Below are 26063 nucleotides of genomic sequence, written 5' to 3'. Positions count from 1 at the left end.
CCCCCCCCAAAATGACTTCAATGCTTTTGCTGGCCTTGTAGAGAATCCGCCATGGCCTACAATACTGTCACATCTGGGCGAGAATGGCAGCTGACTTGCTGGTAAAGCTGCTTGGTCTGCTCCCTTAGCTGGAGTGGCGCTTCACAGATTAATGCCCAGCACAAGAAAAGGTCACCGTTGAGGATGTTTGGCAGTGCATGCTAGCATAGCTTTACTTCCCGGTGACTCTGTCCTGTTCATAGTCTCTTTAATGAAGTCCTTTGGACTCCTTGGTTACCAAGTTAAGATAGTCCTTTTTAAAATCTGAAAATATATCTGCAATACAGTATTTGGTGTACATCATGCAGGAGTTATTGACAGAGTTAATAAAGTATGTGTGCGTGTGTGCGTGTGTGTGTGTGTGTGTGTGTGTGTGTGTGTGTGTGTTTCCTGGCAAGAAAGTTTTATTCTTTCAACGGCCCAGTAGATCATAGTCAATTACCACAAGTGGTTTCTTCTTGAAGTATAATTTTCTTAAGGTTTAAATGTCTGTGTATTCTTTAAGCCGTAAGAGTACATTGCAGCTTCTGTTCAGTTGTTGGTTGAAATAATGGGTTGTGCTCTGACTGTGGGAAAGAATTGCTCCTAATACTAATACCATCTGTCATCTCTGTTTATAGGTCTTACCATTTAAAGAAACCCTTTTCCTGGCAAACCTATGCTAAAGAGTATAAGTAACAAAGGAAACCATAACCGTCATCTGTCAAGTCACAAGCATTTAGCGCCAGAATGGCTCACCTCAAGCGACTAGTAAAATTACACATTAAAAGACATTACCATAGAAAGTTCTGGAAGCTTGGCGCAGTCATCTTTTTCTTTTTAGTAGTTTTGATTTTGATGCAAAGAGAAGTAAGTGTTCAGTATTCCAAGGAGGAATCAAAGATGGAGAGAAACTTGAAAAACAAAAACAAAATGTTTGACTTTATGCTCGAAGCCGTAAATAATATTAAAGACGCAATGCCAAAGATGCAGATAGGGGCACCTATCAAGCAGAACATCGACGTCCCTGAGAGGCCCTGTCTGCAAGGGTACTACACCGCAGCAGAGTTGAAACCTGTCCTAGACCGCCCACCTCAGGATTCTAATGCACCTGGTGCTTCCGGCAAGCCCTTTAAGATCACCCACCTCAGCCCAGAGGAGCAGAAGGAGAAAGAGCGTGGGGAGACGAAGCACTGTTTCAACGCCTTTGCGAGTGACAGAATTTCCTTACACCGAGATCTTGGACCTGACACCCGACCACCCGAGTATGTTGGAGAGTATTCACTTACCGTTTGTCAGCAGGGTTTGCCTGGAAGAGGCGCTGATAACTCAGGCTGGTTCCTTAGGCGCTCCGAAGCAGAATATCAGTCAATGCTGTTCCTTTGATGTTGCTGTTGCCTTTGTTCTCATTTATACTTACTGAGGTGGAGTATCTGTAGCTCTTACTGGTGTGGCCGTGGAGACGTGAAATGTACCTTCTGAATTAGGAAACTGAATTCCAGATCCGCTGTGCGCTGGGGAAATTTTTTTTTTCTCTCAAGTGGCATAATTTCCTTGTCTATTTAGGAACATTTGGACAGTTTTTCTAGAAATGTAGGAGGTGAATGGGGTTGTTTCCATGCCCTTGATTTGCTGTGGAATAGAAATTTTTTTTTTTTTTTTATAAATCTTTTTTTTTTTTTTTTTTTTTGGTTCTTTTTTTTCGGAGCTGGGGACCGAACCCGGGGCCTTGCGCTTCCTAGGTAAGCGCTCTACCACTGAGCTAAATCCCCAGCCCCTTAGAAATTTTTTTTAAGATGTGCCAGGATTTTGAAGCTCTTAGGTAGGTTACTGGTTTGTGAAGTGTGTCACACACTCAGTGAGCACTGTCGCTACATGACTACATCTCAGAAGGCCCTATGTTTTGTACACTTTGTGTTAAGGGTGGATGTTGTTGCAGCTAACCTCTGCTTGCTCAGAGCTCAGCTCCTGCATTCTCGAATCCATAGAATTAGCTCCCGAGTACGGAGAGGCAAGTGTTCCTTGTTACTGACTATCGTCATTTATATACTTGTCTCGGCTGTACAGATTCTTTCTCTGCTAAGTAGCTACTTTGGGACTGGAAGAGACTGCTCACAGGTTAAGAGCACTAACTTCTCTCAGAGTCCTGAGTTCAATTCCCAGAAACCACATGGTAGCTAGCTCATAGCCATCTATAATGAGATCTGGTGCCCTCTTCTGGCATGCAGGTAGAACATTGTACACATAATAAATAAATCTTAAAAACAAAACAAAACTATTTTGCAACCTGTAAGGTGACATTCAGTTGTTGTATTTGAATTACAAGAGGTGAGATGAATTCCAACCCTCTTGAGCCATCCATGATTTTTTTTGAGAGCACAAGACGGGTACACAGTAGGCAACCAGTATATTTTGTTACCTCATCATCTTAACTAACAGACAACATTTGCCATCGAATCAAAACAAACAAACTGAGACGTTTGAGGATGGGTTTGATTTTGCTAGATTTGTCATTGTGAGCCCCTGCTCTCTCCCTGCCTGTCGAAGTTGCAGATATAGATTTATGTAACTGTTCTAATCTAATCAGTGTGGTTCAAGGATGTGTTGCCCATCACTTCAAGGGAAATGTGGGAAGAAATGTTACTCTCTGATGAATCCTAGCGTTCCAGAGTTCCTTTCTGGTATCAGTAGATTCTGATGCAGTATTAGGTTTTACCAGTTCTGGGAGAATTCACGACTGAAAAGCAATGCACATAAAAATTCATTAAGCGTAATGTTTATTCATTGAGATGTCAACTACAGTCAGCTGAAGATGAGCATTTTAACTCTAACATTAGCAGACTTCAATAATGCTCAGTGATTTAATTACTGAGGGAAAGACAATCAGCTGAGCATGTTGACAGCAGTTAGGTTTTAGGAGTTGGGGATCTGCTCCTCTAGTACCTTCTGGATAGCACTTTGTCAGGGGTGCTATATTCCAGTCATTTCCCACGTTGGATGTAACCAGTGTCAGCACAACCCCTTCTTTGGAAAAACTCACTATCATTTTTCTTCAAGACTCATCAGTCACTTGGGCCTAGTTTCTCTTAGAGCTAGGTGATAAACTGATTGATAATGTAAGTGGCTTCTAAGTGCTGAAATATACCAATTTCTTTACAGTAAATATAGTCTTTGTGGCAGCTCCTTTGATGGCACCACTTTAAAAGACACGAGTTGACCTTTAGCATAAATTTACTATGCACATTTTTTCAGAATGATTGCACCTTATAAAATCATACTGAGAAGTGTTATCGCTTTCATTAATGATATAACTAACACTTTGCTGTGACCCTCCTGTCGTCATTTTACTAATTCACATTAGGAGTTACCTGTTAGGCAAATAAATCCTAGCATACTTAAGCAGAGGGAAAGCCTTGCATGATTAAATTGGTAGCATTTTACTAGTGGTACGTGTGTGTGTGCCTGTGTGTGTGTGTGTGTGTGTGTGTGTGTGTGTATTGCATCTTTAAAATTATGTAACTCTTAATTGATACTGTATTGACCACCTAGCAAATAAAGGTACGTGAAAATCCTTAATCCCAAAATTCTCTTCCCTTCCTATAACACAAGAAAATACCATGCCATAGAGTTCTTCCAGACATCTTATTTAGTGTTTGTGTTGGTTCATAAACTATTATGTGTTAAAGTAAGAACTTATATTTAGTAACTCATTTGTGTGCGTGTGCGTGTGCCTGTGTGTGTGTGTGTGTGTGTGCCTGTGTGTGTGTGTGTGTGTGTGTGTGTGTGTGTGTGTGTGTGTGTGTTTGGGTTTTATTCTTACTTGGTATTATATTCAGATTTCAGTTTAATAGAAGGTTACTTGCTGTAATTGTGTAGCATTGTATCTCCAATGGTCCGTTTTTATTGCCCTCCCCTTTCCCCTCAGCTTAGCCAACACAGCCTTTTGACAGGTCCCTCTGACCTAATTCCTTTCCTCTTCCATCACCATTCCACTCTACTGACTTGCTTCTGGTAAAGAGTCCCAAACACATTGCTACCAAGGTATGGATATAAAAGCTTTTTGTGAGAACTTGATTCTCTGGAGGCCCAGCTGCCACACTGGAGATGGCTGTATTGGCCACACAAAGCAGCTGAAATGTGTTGGGTCTTCTCTCAACAAATAAATGCTTTGCTTCCTTGCCTTTGAGTTTGAGCAGCAAGGGTTGATCGCCCACGTCCTGTTTTTATAGGGAGGGAGGATGATATGGTCTCCTGCCTAAAACGATACATCCGTGCTACATTTATGACACCGTGTTGACACAGTTGCCTTATCATCGAGGGCTGCAGGCTGTACTGAGCCACAGTTGCCCTCCTGTCTTCATTGTTTTATAAATAATGTTTGCTTTGAGGAAGACAATGTTACATTGTGAACTGGATAATGATATGTAACTAATGCTTTTAGGTCACTGACAATAACACTAATTAGTCACATCAAGACCACTTAGGAGTTCTTTCTGTGTATACATCAACTTAAAGGACAGTTACATGCACAAGGCTTTTTGTTTATTTGTTTTTTTAAAGACAGGGTCTCAGTATGTAGCCTTGAGTGACCTCTTATTTGCTATGTAGACCATTTTGGCTCAAGCTCCCAGAGATTCACCTGCCTCTGCCTTCCAATTGCTGCTACTGAGTCATGCACCATCATGACTGGTCCAGTACAAACTTTTTAACATGAACATGTAGGTCTTTACATATCTAAATGTATCCCGTCAAAGGATAGTTTGAAAACGATAAGTCTTAATTACACAGCAGATCACGTTATCAGAGGGAGTTCTTCAGTGCAGATGGGTAAGTAGCACCAGGCATTTGAGGATCATAAGAACCCAGGTTTTATGGTGAGGATTATTTCCTTTTTTGAGTCATTATACAAAGTAAATTGATTAAATTAACTTGGGAAATGCTTAGGAAACACACATCCTGTGCATACAAACATGTCTAACGTCAAATAATTTCAACAAAACTGAGTATTCGATTAATGAAGTTAGACAGTTTAAATCAAAAATAAGGAAAATGGGTACCTTAGGCAAGGAAACAAAATATTCTGGTTCTTATTGAATAGCAGCTAGGAAGTTTGATTTTTGCATGTTGCTTCACTTGGAGGCTGTATTCCTTTCTAAACTCGGACCGTGTAGAGAACTCAACGGTCATACGTTGGACATGGTTAGAGCTGCCTGTAGAGTTTTGCTTTCACCTAGACATATTCATATACCACAAAGATAATTTCATCTAGGGCGAAGCCCAGTGGCTGCCATTTGGGGTGACGGTGACTAAACGGTGATAGCTTTAGCAGTGGTGTAGAAAAGGTGTGGCCGTGGTGAGGTCAAATCAAGTGTCATAACTGTTCTCCCACTTCTTTGGCTTTTTCTAGATGTATTGAACAAAAATTTAAGCGCTGCCCACCCCTGCCTACCACCAGTGTCATAATAGTCTTTCATAATGAAGCGTGGTCCACACTGCTTAGGACCGTCCACAGTGTGCTCTATTCTTCACCTGCAATACTGCTGAAGGAGATCATTTTGGTGGACGATGCTAGTGTAGATGGTAAGAAAGCATATGCGTATCACTCACTCCCTGTGGTCCTGTCCAACGTCTGCCTGGTTTGTGTCGTACGCCCTGTGTGCTGCCCCAGCACCCGACGGGGGCGGATGGTATGTGGTGAATGGTGGAGTGTGACTTTCAGGATGCCACAGTCGAACGTCTTAGGTCGTGACCCTTTCAGAACACCATTGGCCATAACTTGTAGGTCTGGGTGCCTGGCGGTTACTCCGGGGCGCAGCGGCTAAGCCACCAGATGTGAGCATGAGGTAAAGCTGCTTGGGCTAGAACCCCAGCTCTGGTCCTAACCAGCTGTGTGAACTTGTTAAGTTACCTCCTCTTCAGCCTCCACCTCTTGATTGGTAAAATGGAGACAACGCAATGCTGTTTCAAATTTAAAGGATGTCATTGCCTTCTAAAACCATCAAAAAGGAAAGCTACAGCGAGTTTAATCAATACGCTGCTGATCATGTGAAACATCCCACCGTATAATTCAGAACTGAAGCATTGCTGGGTTTTTTAATGTGAAGGAATCCATGTAAGTACTACAATCAGTAGGTGACACTAGTAAGTGCCTGACACCACAGTGCGGTGTCGCTCCATTCTGGTTTATCCGGGCATTTCTCCCCATGGTAGTGCTGAGGATCTCGAGACCTCGTGCATGTCAGGTAACTGCTATCCCACAGAGGTGTGTCCTTAGACCTGGGCTATTAAAAAACCAAGCAGCCAGTGTTGTTTTTAAAAATTAGCAATGCTCTTTAAATGTTCGTTTCTACCTAAAGTCACAAGTCAGATACGAATTAGATATTTTTGAATCAGAATCAAAAGCCTAACCAATATTCTGGTCTCTAATGTTTCAAAAGTATAATTATTTTAAGTACAAAACAATTGATCTCAGTGGTTACAGAATTTTGCTCCTGAGTAAACGCAGGTTTGCAGTTGGGTTCCCAGAGGCTTACTCCCAGCTTTTGGTTGTTTCTTCATTTTTGTAAAATGGGTACAAAGTGTCCTCATTAAACCCAAACCATGGTTATGTGCGTTGTCTTACATGCACAAGAGAAGAAAAAGACGCGTACCCATCAGGTTCCATTACTTGTGTGCCTACTCCAGACATGGTAGTAAGTGGGCATAAAATGAAGCTATTAGCCTCCTCGCATCTGCATACAGCTCTAAGTGTTAACATGGCTTCCACTTGAGAATAAAGTCAGGCTGTAGTCTCCATAGAGAAGCGTTTGGGTGGGAAAGAAAGCATTTGCCAATCCAGAGATTTTTGGCATGGGTATGGGAGCTAGTCTCCAAATGAGGCAGTTTTATAATTCATGTCTTGTGGACTCAAATTAGACTCCACACTTTTTTAGATGTGGTATTGAGTGCCTGCAACACCAGCAGATACCTGGGGCTACAATAGAAAAACATACAAACAAACAAAACCCAGAACGGGCTAAGAAAAGAAAGGCGAAGTGGAGTTACACACTATGTAGATCTTTGTTTCTAACACCCTGTCCTGTTACTTTACCACTTAATTGTAGCTAGCTGGTATTTTGCTGCTTAATACGATTTTGCGGTTCTTCCTGTCTGGTTGGACAGCAGCCAGCAAGTTTTAAGTCATGCTTGATTAAGATCTGTGTCAACTCTAAGTTTACCTGAAAAAAAGCCACTAATGTAGTCTTAAGAATGTTTTCCCTTTATTTCCTCTTTGATTTCTCAAATGTCTCTTCATACACTGTGTTTACTTGGCTTGATTGTCCCAAGTAGTGAGACATGGCAAATTTACTCCTAGTGGGCATTCATTCGAAAACCACATCTCTATTTAAAGGCTCGAACAACTGTTGAGCTAGGGGACATGGGAATGAAGACATACCCATTCATCTTCCTGTTTCAGCCGTTCCTTTTATTTTCTTTCCTAATCGCTTTCAAAGTAAGCATAAAGCTTTCCTAATTATGTTGGAGTCATGACCCATTTAAAATTTAACGTCTTTCACCCAACACTGATTAGCGCCCCCTTTGGGCCTCAGAATATTTTATTTGACGAGCTAGACATTTTCGCAATGACTTACCCCGTCTCTCCTCAGAACATCGTTCCGTGCCACACAGGTTGCAGTGGGTGCTGCCCAGGAACTTGAGTCACTGGATTTACTCTGCCCTTCCACCTCTACCTAAGGGTAGAGAAGGAGACCTGGTTAGAGCAATGACAGGCTCTCCTTTCTCGGTCATTAGAAGCACTTGACCACAAAGCTGAACTAGTTTCTTAACAAAATTCATGCTTGAATGTTAGTGTAATTTGTCTCGTGTCCCACCTACTGGGAACTATGGCTGTAAGGAGCCCGTGAAAAGCCACGAGTGGCTGTGTGTGCCTGTGATCTCAGTACTCAGAGGCTGAGGCAAGGGTCTGCTCAGGAGCTCCAAGGTAGCCTAGGGCGCACACTTGTCTAGAAAGTCAGACACACACACACACACACACACACACACACACACACACACACACACACACACACACACACACAGAGAGAGAGAGAGAGAGAGAGAGAAGCTAGTTAAATGCTATGACAGAAGATAACATTTTAAGAGTAGTACCATCTGGTAGGCCCTGCGTTCTGCCATCCAGGAGTGTCCCATCTCATTTTCCCAACCGACAACCTGTGCAGCTAATTCTGTCATGTCCTCCTACAAATAAGGGATCTAAAGTACAGGAAGGTTAAAAAACTTGTCTAAGGTCAGACAGTTAGAAGGAATGCTGCTCCAACCCAAGATCTCGGATCTGATGTAATTTTTGTACTTAACCTTCCCAAAATGATAAAATCTAGGTTGGATAAAATCCAGGGGACAGATAAGAATGCGAACACACTTTAGATGTTTAATTTTTTGTTTGTCTCTTTGTTTGTTAATCATGTCCCTATATTTTGAGTGTGGGTGTTTTACCTAAATGTATGTTTGTACACCAAGAGAGGGTGTCAGATTCCCCCAGAGACTGGAGTTATGAACACTTATAAACCAGAATGTGGATGCTGGGAATGGAACTTTGGTCCTCTGGAAGAGCAGCCAATTCCTTTAACCTCTGAGCCATCTCTCCACCCCTTTAGGAGGTGGGGACAAGGTGTATTGGAAAGACAGGTAGTAGCTGCAGTGAATAAAGCCACTCGGACACTTTTGAAATATTCAGGTCACTAAAAGAACGTTGTGGTTTTGCGTGTGGGTACAGTGCAGCCCCACGAGTGTCGAGGAGACTACCAGACATACATACAAGGAGTTAGACACTAAGTCAGTGGCGGCAGCAGCAAGATGGTAGTGCTCAGACTTCCTTTGCCTGGGCGCTCTTCCTGGGGTACCAGTCCCCTGATGAATATTTAACCTTTACCACAGCGGCATTCCCCTTGGCATCCCTGAAGACACCTATGCCATCCAAGGCAAAGCCAAACTCCTCTGCACTTGCCTTTGAAGTGTGGCAGGAGCCAACGTTCACCACAAGGTGTTACTTTCTCCATACTTCATGTATGGGAGTTCTGGGCCTTACAAGGCCACTTAAACTCAATTATGTTGCAACGAGAATTCAAGCTAAGCTAGGTGCATTGGTATAAGCCTGTAATCCCAGCAGCTCTGAAGTATGAGGCATGAGGATCACACATTCTGTTCTGGGCTTTGTAGCAAGACTGTGTCTGAAACAAACAACAGAACAAAATGCCCACCACACCAAAAATAATTTAGTGGCACAGAGTAGACTGAAGATGTTTAAAACTATGAGCAGCACTTGATTGATCTGTTTTCTTTCATCAGTATTCTCAACTTTTGCTTATCTATCTCATCCGAACTCAGATGTTTAGTATCCTAAGTGCCGTATGTTACTATGGCTCTGTGTGTGCATTTAACTACCTGATTTACATGCTCCTTTTTATTTCTGTATTGTATTGAGAAAGAAATCAAGAGAAGCCTAAAGTTTTCTGATGATGGTAGAAATGCCCCCCCTACCACAACACCGAACATCCCCCACTTGCCTTTCCCTTGATGTTTGGACATTAAGCTGTTTTGATCACTGCCTAACAGCTAGTGAAACTGAAATGTATTGACAGCCTGTCACTTCATGTCATGGTTCTCAAATGCTAGTACCAGTTCAAATTCAACATTTGTTGAATTTTTTTTTTAATTAAAATCTATTTATCGGACTCCCATAGTCACTCCTGAGAGCTTTCTAAACTCTTGGGGTCCACTCCATGTGAGCTTTTGCATGCCCCTGACATATTGCATGTGTCTGTATATATGCCCCTAACATAACATACTGCATGTTATGTTACTCAGTGGACGGAATAAGCCCAAGCTGTAGCATTACGTAATGCAGGAGTGATAATTTGTACACTTGCTTTCTGGAAGAATTAAGGGTGATGGAATGCCTCTTGCACTATCTGAACGAGCAAATGAATTGAGCAGAATTTAGAAGGGTCAGTGGCTGGTGATTCCATGAGCTTTCATGTGTTACATGTGGAAACAAATTTCACTAAAGTTAATTCTAATTTTTTTTCTCCTTTACAGACTACTTGCATGAGAAACTAGAGGAATACATAAAACAGTTTTCTATCGTGAAAATAGTCAGGCAGCAAGAGAGGAAAGGCCTGATCACGGCGCGGTTGCTAGGGGCAGCTGTAGCAACTGCCGAGACGCTCACGTTCTTAGACGCTCACTGTAAGTGCCAGTTTACAGATGGCTTGTAACTTTCCTCCCACTCCCCTTCCTCTGAAAGTTACTTTTCTTTAAATGTCTAATTGCAATCCTCCTGAATAGCATCTTTAACTGATGACAGCCATGACAGGCCAAGCAGCTCAGCATCAGCCTCCCATACTGAGCTCCTGGCTCCCCAGTGTTTGCAGTGCCCAGCTTTCCCTGTGGGCGATTCTTGCTTATGAACCCCCTGCCCCAGATGTTTGTTCTTCTCTAAGGAAACAGAAGAGCTGGAGCACTGATTCCTTGCTGTTTCTCATTCCTACACTATGAGGTTAAACTTTTATCTGGGTATGATCAGCGCCATCATTCAACTTTTTTCAATACTCCCACTTTTAACTTTAGCAGTTTTTTTTTTTTTTTTTGGCCCCCTGCTAAAGACGAGTTGAGTCCGTTCTGCCCAGTAAGGGGTATCTTGCTATCTCTCCATGAGTATTGTGGTTTTGCTACTTTTGTTGCAGTCGGGTGTTTTCCCTGTGTTTCCATTGTTTTCGGTGGCAGTGTTGATAGTTTTAGAAAGCCCTTTGGAGTCAGCCTGCAATGGATATGCTAGGCATTAACAAAAGTTCCCCTAGTCCCCTGAACTATAAGCTTTGGGAGTTTTAATCTTCATATGAATGCTTGACTTTGTCCTGCCCAGCTCTTAGGTTACACTTCACCCAAAATCTGGTTGAAGCACACACTAATTACTACAGAAAGGCTTTTGTATTTTCTGTTGTTGTTATTGAGAGCCATCACATCTGATATTCTTAGTCCAGTATTAGGAAAATGAACGGAGATCTGGAGGTGTTTTTCACTGACCCAACACTGCAGTAAGATCCAGTTTGGAATTCTTCCCGTGCTGGACAATGGTCGTTGTGCTCCGTGACTGCCAAGTTTAATTCAGTGAGGCTCTCACCTTTGTGATGTGTAGTCTGTCTCAAGACCGTGACTCTGACCTTCTCGGGACTCACTGCCCCAGGACCACTTCCAACGGGACTGTAGCGCTTTGGATGATTTTCCTCCAGCCACTAAATCCAGAATATTCTAACTTTCCAACTTCCTCTCTCCCAAGACTCAGGAAGAGAAATTAAGATTTCAATTACTGTGCCTTAGTTGTGGGGAGGAAAACTTATTAAGATACCTTATAATAATTTTAGGGTTAAGTGCATAGCCCTCTCTTAAAGGAAAGGGGGTTCCACTTCAAGGATGGCAAGGATATTTGTGTCCACCTCCTGTTCTAGGAGAAAAAAAGTCACTGTCGTTTAGAGGAATTTTCCTTATTTTATTATTTCCTTTTAATCCTACTCTCATCACAAGAGTCCTGCAGTTGTCCCTTCTCTCAGAGGCCTGTTGTACAGTATGGTGGCTATAGTTAATAATGTATTGTATACATTAAGATGGCTAGAAATAGATCTCATGTCTCTCATCTCCCCTGCCCCCCCCACACACACACACGAGGTGATGATTGGAGGTTTCATTGAGCTTGATCATAGTAAATGTTTGCATGAGTTTGTGTGTGTGCGTGGTCATCAAAACAAGCTGTGTACTGTAAATGCACCATTTTTGCCAATTACCCATGTATATATATTCAAAACACAGATGATCTTTTCCCTCTAGTTTCTCCATAAACTTTCATGTAATACCAAAGTAGGGGGACAGAGGGGAGTCTTTGAGCATTTCCATTAAATTGACAGGAGCTTCTGCTTTGTGCAGGTGAGTGCTTCTATGGTTGGTTGGAACCTTTGCTGGCCAGAATAGCTGAGAACTACACTGCCGTGGTGAGTCCAGACATTGCATCCATAGATCTAAACACATTTGAGTTCAACAAGCCTTCTCCGTACGGAAGCAACCACAACCGTGGGAATTTTGACTGGAGCCTTTCCTTTGGCTGGGAGTCACTTCCTGATCATGAGAAGCAAAGAAGGAAAGATGAAACCTACCCAATTAAGTAAGACGCTTGCCCCCCGCCCCGTGACTTAACACCTAACACCCACGCCATAGCGCCAAATGCTATGTACATGCATTTGCACAGCATATACCATATGTATATGCATTTTCACAGCAACTGCTTATGTGATAAGTCTTAATAATGGAAAAAAAACCCTCTCTCTCTAATATACATATATATATGTATATATATATATGTACTAAGTTCTTCTGCATGATATTGTTGAGCAGCCAGTGGAATTAGGTGAATTCTCATGTCTTCATAAATCACAGTTTTAAAGTAAATAAAGCAGGTTAAGGAGAGACACAATGATATGGAATATAACATTTTTTAAAGCACTAACTTTCCCCCAAAACCTTACCTTTGAAGACTCTCCAGTTATTCATTATCTACATGAGGCTTTAACTACACTCACCTGTAATGTCAATGTGGTTCTTTAAATGGCCTCTTTTATTTTGTTGAGTCCCTATAACAAACTCCGTTGATCTATTTCTTTTCAGGACCCCCACCTTTGCAGGAGGCCTCTTTTCTATATCTAGAGACTATTTTGAGCATATTGGAAGTTACGATGAAGAAATGGAAATCTGGGGAGGTGAAAACATAGAAATGTCATTCCGAGTAAGTTTACGGAGATTAAGCGCCGCATGCATGTCAAACAGTGTGCAGTGTTGTGTTCCGAGCAGCGCATACAGACGCCTGCAGATGTATGCTGCCTTTATGCATTTAGTGCTTTCTATAATGTAATTGCTGGAAAACTGGCAACGAGGCTATGTCCGTTTAAGTTGTAACTTGATATGTTTTTTCATGGTTGCCAGTGTAACAAGAGGAATCAGTTAAACTCCTGTGTCCAGGCAATAACACCAATTAATGCACTTGTAGCCCCTGAATTCCAGCCAAGATAAATATAATTAAGCCTAGTGCTTCAGGAAATGAGCTGATTGTCAGGGGAGTCCGTATGGAAAACATTTATTTATAACTGTAAAGGACACTGGACGAAATTCTTTGCATCGTATGAGCTGCTCCTCTTTTTTTTTTTTTTTCGTAGTGCACGTTCTAAGTTAATAGAAACAAAACAAGGCTTTTAGTAATCATGAGGTATGCTTAATATTCCGTTTCATAAGTTCGTTTCTGTGGCAGCCATGTCACTCACTTGCAGTCATTTAGATTGGAATGTAGTGGGGGAAAGAACTAGGAATGAGAAGGGTTGAGCATTGGCTCTGGCTCCATTACATACAGGCAGTAGTGGCCTCTTCTGAACTGCGGAGGGACAGGGCCTTTATAAACTTGTGTCGGTGTTTCCAGCCCCTAGCAAATGCTGCATCTCCGTGCAGTTGACCGAGGTGAGCTTGTGAATCATCTGATGTGTTTAAATGAGGAAAGGAAGACGTCTGACCGACCACCTCTCTCCCTTGTAGCATCTATCCTTAAGCATGGCTTTGTTTTGGGTCTTTGGTCGTTGACCAGAGAACCAATTGCTAAGGCAAACGCCGTAGAACTACTGGAACTGGTAGACCCATTCTAGATAGGCACAGACTTTTCTAGTAAGATGAGCCACTCCTTTGAACCTACGATGGGTTATATTTTGGTGATAATTGCTTGCTTGAATGGTTTTCTTTGATACCAGTAGAGTCTGGGTCCTTTTGTACCAGGATGGCCGCTTCATTCCTTAGAAGAAAAATGTGTAATTTCAGCAAGCGACCATGTGTGTAAGGTAGAAGTCAGCCTCACTGGGGCTTTGTTTTTCTCCGCATATTAGAACACTTGCATAATTATTGGCCAGAAAGGAAACTTGGAATTAGGTTTTATGAAGGGCTCAGAACTCGTGGTTTTGTAAACCTACTTTCCGAAGATGTGTATTTGTTCTGTTTCTCAGTGCATTTAATAAAAGTATTGTTTGCATTTGTAGAGCATAAATTGAACTGGCATAGAGAGTATCTGACATACCAGTAAATCTCTATATTTTGTACTTATTGATATCTTAAAGGTAAACTTAAAAGCAACAGTTTCTTTTTCCCAAAATACTGTAAATTTAAACAAATATCATTAATTATCAGGTATGGCAATGTGGTGGGCAGTTGGAGATTATGCCTTGCTCTGTTGTTGGACATGTTTTTCGCAGCAAAAGCCCTCATACCTTTCCAAAAGGCACTCAGGTGATTGCTCGTAACCAAGTTCGCCTCGCAGAAGTCTGGATGGACGAGTACAAGGAAATATTTTACAGGAGAAACACAGATGCAGCAAAAATCGTTAAGCAAGTAAGTGAGGGCTAGTTAACGAAACGGCAGTTAAACTATTCCAATCTCATAAGCCTTTTCTGCTTGAATCGCCTCAGGTTAAAAAAAAAAAAGAAGTTTAGAAAGTATTTTTGAAAGTCAGCTTTTAAATTTTAAGCCTTCAAATAAATAACTTTGGGCTGTCAAGACGGTGTAGTGGGTAAAGGTGTTTGTCACCAAGCCAAAGGTCTATCCCTGGGGCCTATACCTTGGCTCGTGTGTACACACACACACACACACACACACACACACACACACACACACAACCTACCAATAATAATAATAATAATAATAATAATAATAATAATAATAGTATACTAGTTTGCTCTAAGAGGAAAATTGAAGCAGCCTTATGAAATTCAGATACTTTTAATATGAAAGATATTTTTGGGACTCCCTCCAAAATACTATTTGATTAAGTAGAACTTCCTTTAACCATTCTCGATTGACACAATAGCTCTTAACTAGAGATTCAAAGTAGCATTTGAGTCGGATATGCAGATGGCGTCTTACTGTGGCTTAACAATGAACTGGAAGTAACAAAGCTCTTATTCCTCAAATCCCAACTCCCTGCTGGAGATGCATAAGGCAACCCCCACCCCTTTAAAATTGCAAAAGGGGGGGGGTTGTTCTTCATAACAGGATGGCCTGGTGTCTGGGCTGGGTTCTGTGGTGCCTGTTCTTTCTTTCTCCTTCCCTATCTTGAGAGAGGCCATATGCATTCTGCCCATTTCCCAGAGGAGCTGTCAAACAGGCAACGATGAGTGTGTAAGGACTAACAAGCTCAGGATGCTCTGTGCATACATATCACACACGTGTGCACATATGCACTTGTGAAACGTGCAAATGCACATGCCAGTGCAGTGCTTGCTCTCAGGTCCTCAGGTGCTGGAGACAGGATCTCCTCTTGCTCAGGGAGTAAATCCAGGCTGTCAGACCAGGGAGAGACCCAGGGCTCATGCTGCCTCAGCATCTCCAGCATGGGGGTTTAAAGCCCTTACTGACAGGTGTGGCTTTTTTATAATGCGGGTTCTGGGGGCTAAGCTACCATATTCGGCTCCTAAACATAAGATCCTCTCTCTAGTGACCATTCATAGATTCCAGTTGGCAAAATCATGAGACCTTAATGCATTAGAGCCCTTTTACCCTTTGTTTGGTCCACAGTATCTCCCTACACATCGTTAGGGTGCACTTCTCAATGGGTACTACATGCCTGAGCAGAAAGTAGGCTCTGAATAAAGCTTCTGCTCTGCTTCTCACCCATAGAAGGGCTGCGAAGCAAGCCAGCCAGTACCTGTCCCCATGACAGGACACATAAGCTTGTGTCCCTAACAGTCATTCTCTTTTGCTAAAACACCCAAGTTCAAGATACTGGAATTGGCATAAAAAAGTATTTTCCTTGGTTGAACTAATTAGCTCCCTTATTTCCACTCTTCTCCGTTTAAATATCAAATGCAATTTTCCTCTAAATGTTTCCTATAAGCCGAGTATTTTTCGGTTTAGCTTATTTTTAATCGTCTTCTTGCCCCTTTGAATAAAGGAAAATAAAATACAATTAACTGAAAATTGTCTCTTCCAACCCAGCGTCCAGGTGGGAATTTTGTTAAGATTAAAACACTTAAATTGGAAAACACCCAACTGTGCGGTTGGTAATTTGACTGCAGAGAGATATTGATTTCATTGGGTCGAAGCAATGCCTATCTGCACCGTGTCTCCTCACACGTCACTCTGTGGGTCACTTTAAAGTAAAGAGCCGGCATGAATTCAGAACGCGCTCCCACAAACAGCCAGAGTGCTCAAAGCTTACAGTAATAAAGTGTATTACAGCCTCCGGCCAGCACTGCAGTGTGACTTGATTCTCTTTAAACTACCAGTGACCAGGCGGGCAGCTTGCCTGTTGCTTAGATGAACGGCAGGCACTTAAAGCCCATCTTGCATTTGCATCCAGAACTTTGCTCTATAACTAAATGTAAATACACCAGTAGCACCCCTTGAAGTGTGATTCAGAGCCTGTTTGACTGAGCAACCCCCTCACCCCCACCCCGTCTATTGTCTGTTTCTAGAAATCATTTGGTGATCTTTCAAAAAGATTTGAAATAAAGAAACGCCTTCAGTGTAAAAATTTTACATGGTACCTGAACACTATTTACCCAGAAGTGTATGTACCAGACCTTAATCCTGTTATATCCGGATATGTGAGTATTTTTATGTTCCTCCTCTTCCTTGACAAACTCCCTCCCATACCTCTTAATTTATTGCGTTTGAAGTTTTCCATTGTAAATACCACCTCCCTAAACTATCAAGTTTGATTTTTTTTTATGATTTTAATCTTTCACGCAGATTAAGAGTGTTGGTCAGCCTTTATGTCTGGATGTCGGTGAGAATAACCAGGGAGACAAACCATTGATTCTGTACACGTGCCACGGCCTAGGGGGAAATCAGGTAAGCGTCGGGTGGGAAGGCCATTTTTCTCCAGTGCTTGCAGGCACAGCCAAGTGCTGTGTGTTTTCAAAAGTAACAGCCGAGGGAAACTGATGTCAGGTGAACTGATGTGGAGATGCCTTTAAGCTACGACGCATGGCAATATTAAAGGCATGGAGTACTTTACTATAGTTTTTACTTCGGCTCTGAAAATAATCTGGTTACCCACTTGATCAATAGAAAGGTTGATAAAGAAACCCAGAGTAATGTCATTGGATTGTGTGTGTGTGTGTGTGTGTGTGTGTGTGTGTGTGTGTGTGTGTATGTTTAGTGTAAATTTTTTTATATTTGTGTGACTGTTGTATGGAGGGTTTGTGAGCTGTCAGGTGAAGACCGTATAAATCTAATGGCAAGTTGCATCTAATGTTAATGCTGACACAGCTGCATTGTAAGTTCTTTTTGGGGAAGAGATCATTTCAGTACCCTGCATCCAAATGCTTTTCTTCCCCCCATTACTGACATCATCCAAATGCTTTTCTCCCCATCCCCCATTACTGACATCATCCAAATTCTTTTCCCCCTCATTACTGACATCATCCAAATGCTTCTCCCCACCCATTACTGACATCATCCAAATGCTTCCCCCCCCATTACTGACATCATCCAAATGCTTCCCCCCTCATTACTGACATCATCCAAATGCTTCCCCCCTCATTACTGGCATCATCCAAATGCTTTTCTCCACTCCTCCCCCCATTACTAGAATCATCCAAGTGCACCCCCCCCTTGTTATTGACATCTTTGTTTTCACTGTTTTCCCAATTAGGGGAAAATTCGACATGGCATACAAGACAGAGAAAATACTAAATTTCTTGGGTTTAGCGTATCTTTACCTTAGCATTTGCAAGTTGCTCTCAGAAGGATTAAACTTTCTCCACAGTTAGTCCAGCAAGTTCCCTGACGGACCTCTGGGTGCTAGCTCTGATGGGCTCAATCCATCTGTCTCCCAGCTCCCTTAGGAAACACCAGTATTGCAGAATCAGCATTACAGTCAGTAGCATAGGTCTGGCTGGAGTGAGGAGTCCGGGGTGCTACACGGCTATATAAAACCACATCAGAATTAGATGAGGTGCCCATGGGTTCTCCCAAGAGAGAGAGCATTTTAGTCTGTACATTGAGAGGTGAGTTAAGACCTAGAGGAGTGCTTGGTGGGATGAGAAACCGTGAGGAAGGATATGCAAAGAACTTTATTCAGAACCTTTTCCTGTTGAGGAATTGCCTGTATTTTGGATTTTCACTGTACTACTTTGCACATACCTTGATGGGACTTTGTAAGTATCTATATCAGGAAGAAAGGGTCGATTTATTTCCTGGGCAGTCAGTCTACTTCTACACATCTACCTATTCATTAAACTCAGCTTAATCCAGTTTCAGTCTGTATTTGCATAAAGTAATCAGAATGCATGGGATATGTAGCAGAAGCCGAAGCCGGATATGGTGAAGGATCTTCAAACAGACAAGGAATTCTGAAATGGATGGGTGTGCATATAGTCATACATATACATAGATATTTATGTACATATATATACCTGTTTTAGTGTGTGTGGGAAAGAGAGAGGGTACACACACACACACACACACACACACACACACACACACATATATATATATATATATATAGTCTTTTAGTTTTCCTTTTGGTTATATAATATTACATTGTTTTATAATAACAATATGCTTATTTCCTCATTTATAAATAAATTACCAGCAGTTGTTAATACTTAGACATTTGTCTCAAGCTCTTTCCAGAATTACATTTATCTTAAGTATATTATCACTACTCTTTTTGTTACAATTTAGAGTAGATACTGCCTTAAAATATAGTGTATGTATTATTTTAGTGCTCTTTTAGTATCTTTTTCCAAGGAGATGCTGTCATAGAGAATTAGAAATTATTTTAAAACTATCAATGGACTAGGCTACCTTTAAGAAGTTTAGGGGGAAATAACTCATTAAGAGTTATTTTAACTGTGTGACCCAACCTGTGCTGCTACGGGAATTGACAGTCACTGACTTTGGGAAACTTAAGTCACAGAAGCATTTTCTTTTTCATAAGAAGCCAAACACAAGCATGACTTTTGGACGCTAGGGAAGACAGAGTGGGCTGAGATAATGTGAGTGTTGGGTTCAGAGGTGAGACCGGGTAAGGAAGATCTTTGGGCACAGCCCTCTCAGATGGAGGAGAGCGTCAGAAGGAAGATGGGGGCGGGGAAGGACCGCACAGCAGAGTTCCACAGAGCACACAGAAGGCCAGTGCGGAGGGCTCTAGGCAAGGAGCGAAGGAAATGAGGTCAGAGATTGTGATAAGGAACCTGGTTGTACAGAGCCCTGCAGACCTGTGAAGGAAGATGGATTTAATTCTGAATTCAACAGAAGCCACTGAGAGGTTTTTAAGCAGGAGAATAATGTCTGGTTTATATTTTCAGATGACTCTGGCTTTTGTCAGTCTAACACAGTTACTGATTATATCTGTTAATTGTTAGACTTTTATTTTTCCCTTCCCTTTCTTCCCTCCTATAAACCCCTCCCTACTTTCCTTCAAATTTATGGCCTCAATTTTCACTAATTATGGCATGTATATATGTATGTACACACACACACACACACACACACACACACACACACAAAACTAAATACAATATTTTTAGTCTGTATAATGTTACTTGTATGAGTGTTTGGCTTGACAAACAATTGGTATGCTCTTTCTTGGGATAGACCGCCTATCCCACTCCCAGCAGTTGTCTGTCCTTCTGTAATTCTCAGTCTGTAGGGTTGAGGCCTGGAGGGCTTTTGTCCACTTTGGCCTGTCTGTTGGTGTCATTCTTGTTCAACTAACATTTGAGCAGCCAAATTATTATTTTTTTAAATTAACTTTTTATTGATTTTATTTTTATTGATTCTTTGTGAATTTCACATCATGCACCCCAATCCCACTCATCTCCCTGATCCTTTGTATCCACTCTCCACCCGAAAGAAAATAAAAAAACAAATAAATAAAAAAAGCAAAACAGATCATTAAAAAAAAAAATCTTGCTGTGAAAGTTACAGCATGTCACAGTGTGTCCCACGGCACACCCTTTTGTCCACACAGCTTTACTTGCAGATGATCATTGCAATGAGTCATGGGTCTGGTCCGAGGCCTCTGGCTACATCATCTGTACTGGATCCTCAGTGGGACTCCTCTCGGATATCATGTTGTAACCCCTGTGTCATGGAGGTCCTGCAGCTTTGGATCTACAGGCATGGCCTTTTCACGGGCTCCAGCGGTTCACGGAGATGGGGTAGATGTTGGGGGAGCCAACTCAAAGCCCTGGACCTGGGCATGAATAGTAGCAGAGTTGGTCGGCCACCACCTTTCCTGCCCTTGCACCGCTAGGGTATGATCTCTAGCACTGCCCTGGTTAGTTCACCCCTTGCTGCAACCAGCAGCTGACAGGGCCGCTGTCCTGCTCTCATTCCCTTGGGCCCCAGCTCATCTGCACCCATGCCACCAGGGCCAGCTCTACTGAGTTTCCCAGTCAAGGTGTGGGGCCTGCTGTCTTGAGTGCTGCAGGACAAGCGGCTAGACCAGCTATTCTAACCCATGGGCCAGCTCTCATGCCCGCTGCAGGAGGTGAGAGGGGAGTCATATTCTTTCTAATCAATTCTTTCCCTCCACCACATTGCAAATTTTTAGTTCTGTGAGAACTCAAACTTGGGCATCTTGAGCATTTTCTCACTTTCTTCCCTTTGGATTATTTAGTGGTGATTTACGGCATCTAAGCCTATTTCCGAAGACAAAGCAAAGTAGCTATTTTCCGGGATGGGGCTGGATTGGAGACTATTCTGGTCCAGTGCAGTGGCTTCAACTGCAGCCTCGTGACAGCTAATAGTCTATGCATTCTCCTCCAGAAGGTGTGTCCAGGTTCTGACTGACACGTCTCTCACACACCACAGCTGCTTAATCATACACCCTGCTGTCACAGTTCCCAAGGTGTTTTCTACTCTTCTTTCCTCCCACACTTCTTCTTAGTGACCTCTTAATGACAGTGGTGTAAAATACCAGCTAGCCTTTCTCACCATCTTTTAGCTTTTAAGGTTTATTTTAGTTTAACTTAAGGCAAAAGTTAATATATCTAAGTCATAACTTAGTTACAGTTAAGAATGCTGTTTCTTTCTCCTTCTGAAGCCGCTTCCACCTGAAAATCAGGTTACAGAACCAATTGTTTTACTTGCAGGGGAAGGGAAATTGAGCCTGAGCCCTCGCTGAGGCTCTAGGGACCAAGGCTCAGAATTCTGCTCATGGTTATGGAGTGTTTACTCTGGCACATAATAAGGGCTCAATAAATATTAGTGCGAACAGGAATTGTTGCATTATTGAAAATCACTCATGTTAGCTCATTTTACCCTCAGACTGCCAGCATTATTAAATATTTGATTTATAACGGATGTTACTGTGGGACTGAGGAGATAGTTCAGTCAGTAAATTGCCTGCCATGACAGTGAATACGACTATTATTAGTTGATACAGGGCTTAGCTTTAGCTCACAGAGAATCCATCAGCTACACGTACAGTTCTGGTAGTATAGAGTAGGTTACCTCTGCTGTCCTTGTGGAAGCCTTGAAAGTTATAGTTTTCCACCAAAGGGGAGAATCGAGGAGAGATAAACAGGTAAAATACTACTGGCAATGGAGCAAACTCCATAGAGGTAGACTCGAATAAATCTACCACCCGATGGTCCTACTACAGCTGAGGCAGTGGCTGAGTCCTGAGCATTGCAAGTCAGGGGGACAGCCACAGTAAGCCAGTCAATTAGCACATCAAACCAGAGCTTTAAGGGGCCAGAATTGCTCCTTCCCAGGGTCAGAAGTTGGTACAAATTAAGAGGTAATTGAGTCAGAAATGAGGCTAGAGTAAGAATGAATGAAATAACATCACAGAGGAAACTCAGCAGAACTTAGAGACTTGTTAATCGGACACAAAGAGCGAGAGAGATTAGCAAGGAGCTATGATGTACCCTGTGTTGATCTTTGCTGAAAGTATTTACACTTATCAACCCATTCATTTGGTGCTTTTAGTAATTTGGTGGGCAGGGATTGTTGGTACCCGTGTCATTTGGGATGTGGGGAATCGGGGGTTGGGGGGGGGCAAAAACAGACTCAGAATATGCATCGCAGTTTGTACGTTGGTGAAAATGCTTTGGCCGAGATGAATAAGAGGACGAGAGAAGAAGCCAGTGAACTGAACTGAACTGAACTTCCCAGGCTGGTTGCTACAGTACACTTCTGATACACCCCCCCCCCCCACCTTGTAATTTCCAGTTTCTAGTCGGGAAGGGAAAGAACACTGTAGAAAGTAACCACTGCTGGCAACGGAGAGAGGCAAGACCTCCACGTCACCTGTCATAATTAACGCCTCAGCTTACATTGCTGTTATGTTTATTGCATTTGTTGAAGAACTCATGAGTTTACTGTGTAAGGGGTAGTGGGTTGGTTTTTTTTTTTTTTTTATCTTGTTTTTATTTTGCAACTGGGCACACGGGGTTCCTTCATCACTCACAACTCTCTCCTTTCCACAGTACTTTGAGTATTCTGCTCAGCGAGAAATCCGACACAACATCCAGAAGGAGTTATGTCTTCATGCTACTCAGGGTGTTGTCCAGCTGAAGGCATGTGTCTATAAAGGTCACAGGACAATCGCCCCTGGAGAACAGATATGGGAGATTCGGAAGGTGAGCCGCGGTTCATCCATCCATTCGATAGCTTACTTTGAAGGGCTCTAATTGCTTCACCATGCTATATCAGAGTTTCTTCACCTTCACCAACGCCACAATTATTGCATGTCCCCCTGTGTGATAAGAGAACGTATCTAGGTATTAAGTAGCCATGGGAACAGCTAATCATGAAGCTAAAGCCTGGCTTATACAGGGGAAACCTTCTATAATATATTAATACACCGTTCATTCTTGACTTTTTTTTTTAATTGTCTTTAATCCCTTTTTACAGTCCAGTCTTCATCTCCCTCAGTCCGGCCCTTGAGGTTTTTTGTTTTTTACAAAGGATTTTGAAAATCATGTTTATTTCCTTAATGGGCCAAAGAGAGTGTTTTTCATATAAAATTGCTCTTTACGTCTTCCTCTGTTTTAGTACATTTTTTAATTAATCTAGAATTGAAAGAATATAGAACAGGTTGCCTGTTCTTAAACACCTTTGCTATTTGACTTGATCATGTTAGTTCTTACCTAAAACTAGTTTTGTGGGATACTAGCCTGCCTCGAGTGGCTTTTCTGATTTTGTAGTCAGTTGTCTGAGTAGAATGTTTCCTGCTTGTGAATGTGGTTCAGGTTTTGCTCTCTGTTTCCCTCTTTATTTTGAAATGCCTTACATGGACTGAATATCGGTACCATGAATTATAGCATTATAAACGAAGTTCATCAATATGTTTCCGCCTCAGTTGATCTAAGATTGAAAGTTAGGAATCAGATACATTTGTTATGCAAATCTCTCTCCACCTTTAGTGAAACCATCAGGTTGGTCTTTTGTATTTATCTCTTCACTGTGACTCTTGAAACTTAATGTTTGACGTGTGCTTTCTTTCTTTCCTAGGACCAACTTCTCTATAATCCATTATTTAGAATGTGCCTTTCATCAAATGGAGAGCATCCGAGCTTAGTGCCATGCGACACAACAGATCTACTCCAAAAATGGATCTTTAGCCAAAATGATTAAGTGTTCCTTAAAATTAAGGAGTTGAAAAGGACATACTCTTCCTCATAAAACTGTGACTAGGCGTACACTGTAGTTGTTGAAAATTATGCAAAAGCAGCTAATTGTAACTTATTCCAAGTGCATTTTCCTTATTTATATCTTAAGATGTCTATGTGGTGCCGCTGCAGAAACCCTAGGGGTTTCCGTCTAAAAGCACAGCATCTAGAATACCAAAGACGATTCTGAAATGTCCAGATGCAGAAGAGAGATGTTTACAGTATGGAGAAAATAACTTTCCTAGTAAAGTGATGTGTGCTTGTATCCTTGGGGACATGCACACCTCCATCCACACACTCACAGCTTAAAATGTTTCCCCTGGTTTTAGGGAGAATAGGAAAAGATTTGATACTGTATTTTTATAACTATATAAAAATGGATCAATGAAGGTCAAGCCATTGGCCTTTCAGTACAAACCAGGAAATTTTTATAGATCTAGAATTTATTGTTTTAAAATCCAGGTAAACTTTCGTTGTCTTTTGTTTACTTGTCTGTCAAATATTTCCTTAAATATGAAGTCAAATAAGGAGAGGACTATTTTTAACACTTAAATTTTTGGAAAATTTACAAATATTTTTTAGTCTGAAGCCCATGCCACTCGATGCACACGAGTCTTCCCCAAATGGCTTTTCTGAAGTGACTACACTGTGTGTTTTCCCAGAGTAAACTTTTTAAAAAATAAATAAACTTTATAAATTATTAGCTGTTAATAATGGTTCCTTTTTCCTTTCTAGTAGTCTTATTTTCTTAGCGAAATTCACTAATCCTGAATATTTATGACACTGGATGTCAAATGGAGAAACTTGGCTGAACTCTAAATGTCATTATTGATTCATTATACAGACTGTCTTCGCAATAGGGTTATCTCATCAAATTAAAAAAGAGCCTTTTATTTACATGGAAAATGCAAATTAAAGGAAAAAAAAAGAACCCTAAACACTATTACAAACCTTTGTTTCAGTTTTGTCCAGTTGGAGTAAGGTGTATGATTGGTGGTGGTGGGAGGGAAGTGCCCTTTTTTTATTTTTTTATTCTAGGTTTCACTCCTCTGCTGTTTATGGAGCCCCAGGTTCCTTTAAGGAAAATGTAAACCGTGACAGCAGTGTGACAGTTTACACAGGACAGAGCAGAAGTGAAGATGCCGATGGATATGTGAACATTTGATATGGTCACCATTTTGCATGGAGAGTATTATTCCAGAAGCAAAATAGAACGTGCACGAACCTTTAAAGCTAGTGGTTCTCAGTTATACAAAGGAAAGCATTTCCTAGTATTACAGCTTCAATTAAAAAAATAAGGCATCTATTCAATTTTAAAAGTTGAACTGAAAATTCCACATCCTCTAGCCAGTCACTTTGGGGATTCTTATTCTAGTTTAAGGAACATGAACCGTGTTTCTAACTTCGTATCATAGATTACAGAGGATGTAAAGCTTCCGTTCATCTGTCTCTTTAGGGTAGAGAGAAAAGCACACCCTTTTGAAACAGTATGCTGCTATGTTATATTTTTATGACTAAGATGACTTCCAACATTTTAACTTTGACACTTTATTAATGATAAATGTTTCTCTATGATTGTAGCTAACAGTGATATGTACCAGTAAGCATACTATAGTTGGCCACTCAGATGTGCAATTTCTGCTCCTCAGTTTGTTCCACCAGACGTGAATGATTATAAGCAAAAGCTACCCTCAATGCTTGTTTCACCTCTAAAATCAGTACAAAACTAAGCAATTCCCCAATGATATTTTTATAAAGCAAACCCGAGTAAAACATGTTTTGTTTTTTTTTTTTTAAATGGAACCAATCTGCAGATCCTCACAGAGTCATACCGATGCCTTGTGTGCTGAGTAAAGTCTCGGGTTGGACTGAGTATGTTGTGACCATGTTAAGCGCATCCTTCAGAAAGGTTCTTATCTGATGCAGAGCGATCGGCTGTTACTCAACTGTTATAGCAGAGATTTGGTTTAGGACTGGCTTTTTGGGGTGTGTGCAGGGGATTCCCTCTTAACTATCTTGGAACAGACTTAGCAGTAATTCATGGAGCTTGGCTCTCATCCACCTACATGATTTGCCTGCACTTGAGTGTGAAATTGTAGGACTCTTGCTCAATTTGAAGCTGCCAAGGCAAACGGTCTGGTTCCTACTGGAGACCTGGCATGCTGCCTTCATTCCAGAGGACCATTCCAGAGGCTACCAGAACTGAGGCCAGTATTCTGCAACGCTCAACGTCAATTCCATGAACAGGCTCATCAGAAGTCAAGAAGTGCCTACTTGAATTAGCCATAGGGAAAAAATTAGCAATGCATTAGCATTAAAACTATCTGTTGATTATGA

At 41.6% G+C, this 26063-nt stretch overlaps 1 protein-coding gene across 1 annotated transcript in view; it reads left to right on the top strand.

The window, feature by feature from the left end:
- The window catches only part of Galnt3 (polypeptide N-acetylgalactosaminyltransferase 3), a 36894-nt gene extending 12468 nt beyond the window's left edge, over positions 1–24426 (top strand). Inside the window, 10 exon segments of the mRNA NM_001015032.4 lie at positions 660–1283; positions 5426–5598; positions 10114–10263; positions 11995–12229; positions 12730–12847; positions 14284–14484; positions 16566–16697; positions 16843–16944; positions 22542–22694; positions 23569–24426. Of these exon segments, the coding sequence (NP_001015032.2) occupies positions 769–1283; positions 5426–5598; positions 10114–10263; positions 11995–12229; positions 12730–12847; positions 14284–14484; positions 16566–16697; positions 16843–16944; positions 22542–22694; positions 23569–23691 (1902 nt within the window). The 5' untranslated portion in view covers positions 660–768 and the 3' untranslated portion in view covers positions 23692–24426.
- Positions 24427–26063: the final 1637 nt, after the last annotated feature.

This window comes from Rattus norvegicus, chromosome 3 (genome assembly GCF_021556685.1).
Source record: "Rattus norvegicus strain SHRSP/BbbUtx chromosome 3, alternate assembly SHRSP_T2T, whole genome shotgun sequence".
NCBI classification, from domain to species: domain Eukaryota; kingdom Metazoa; phylum Chordata; class Mammalia; order Rodentia; family Muridae; genus Rattus; species Rattus norvegicus.
Note: the sequence above shows the minus strand (reverse complement) of the source record. Positions and strands in the feature narration are given on the sequence as shown.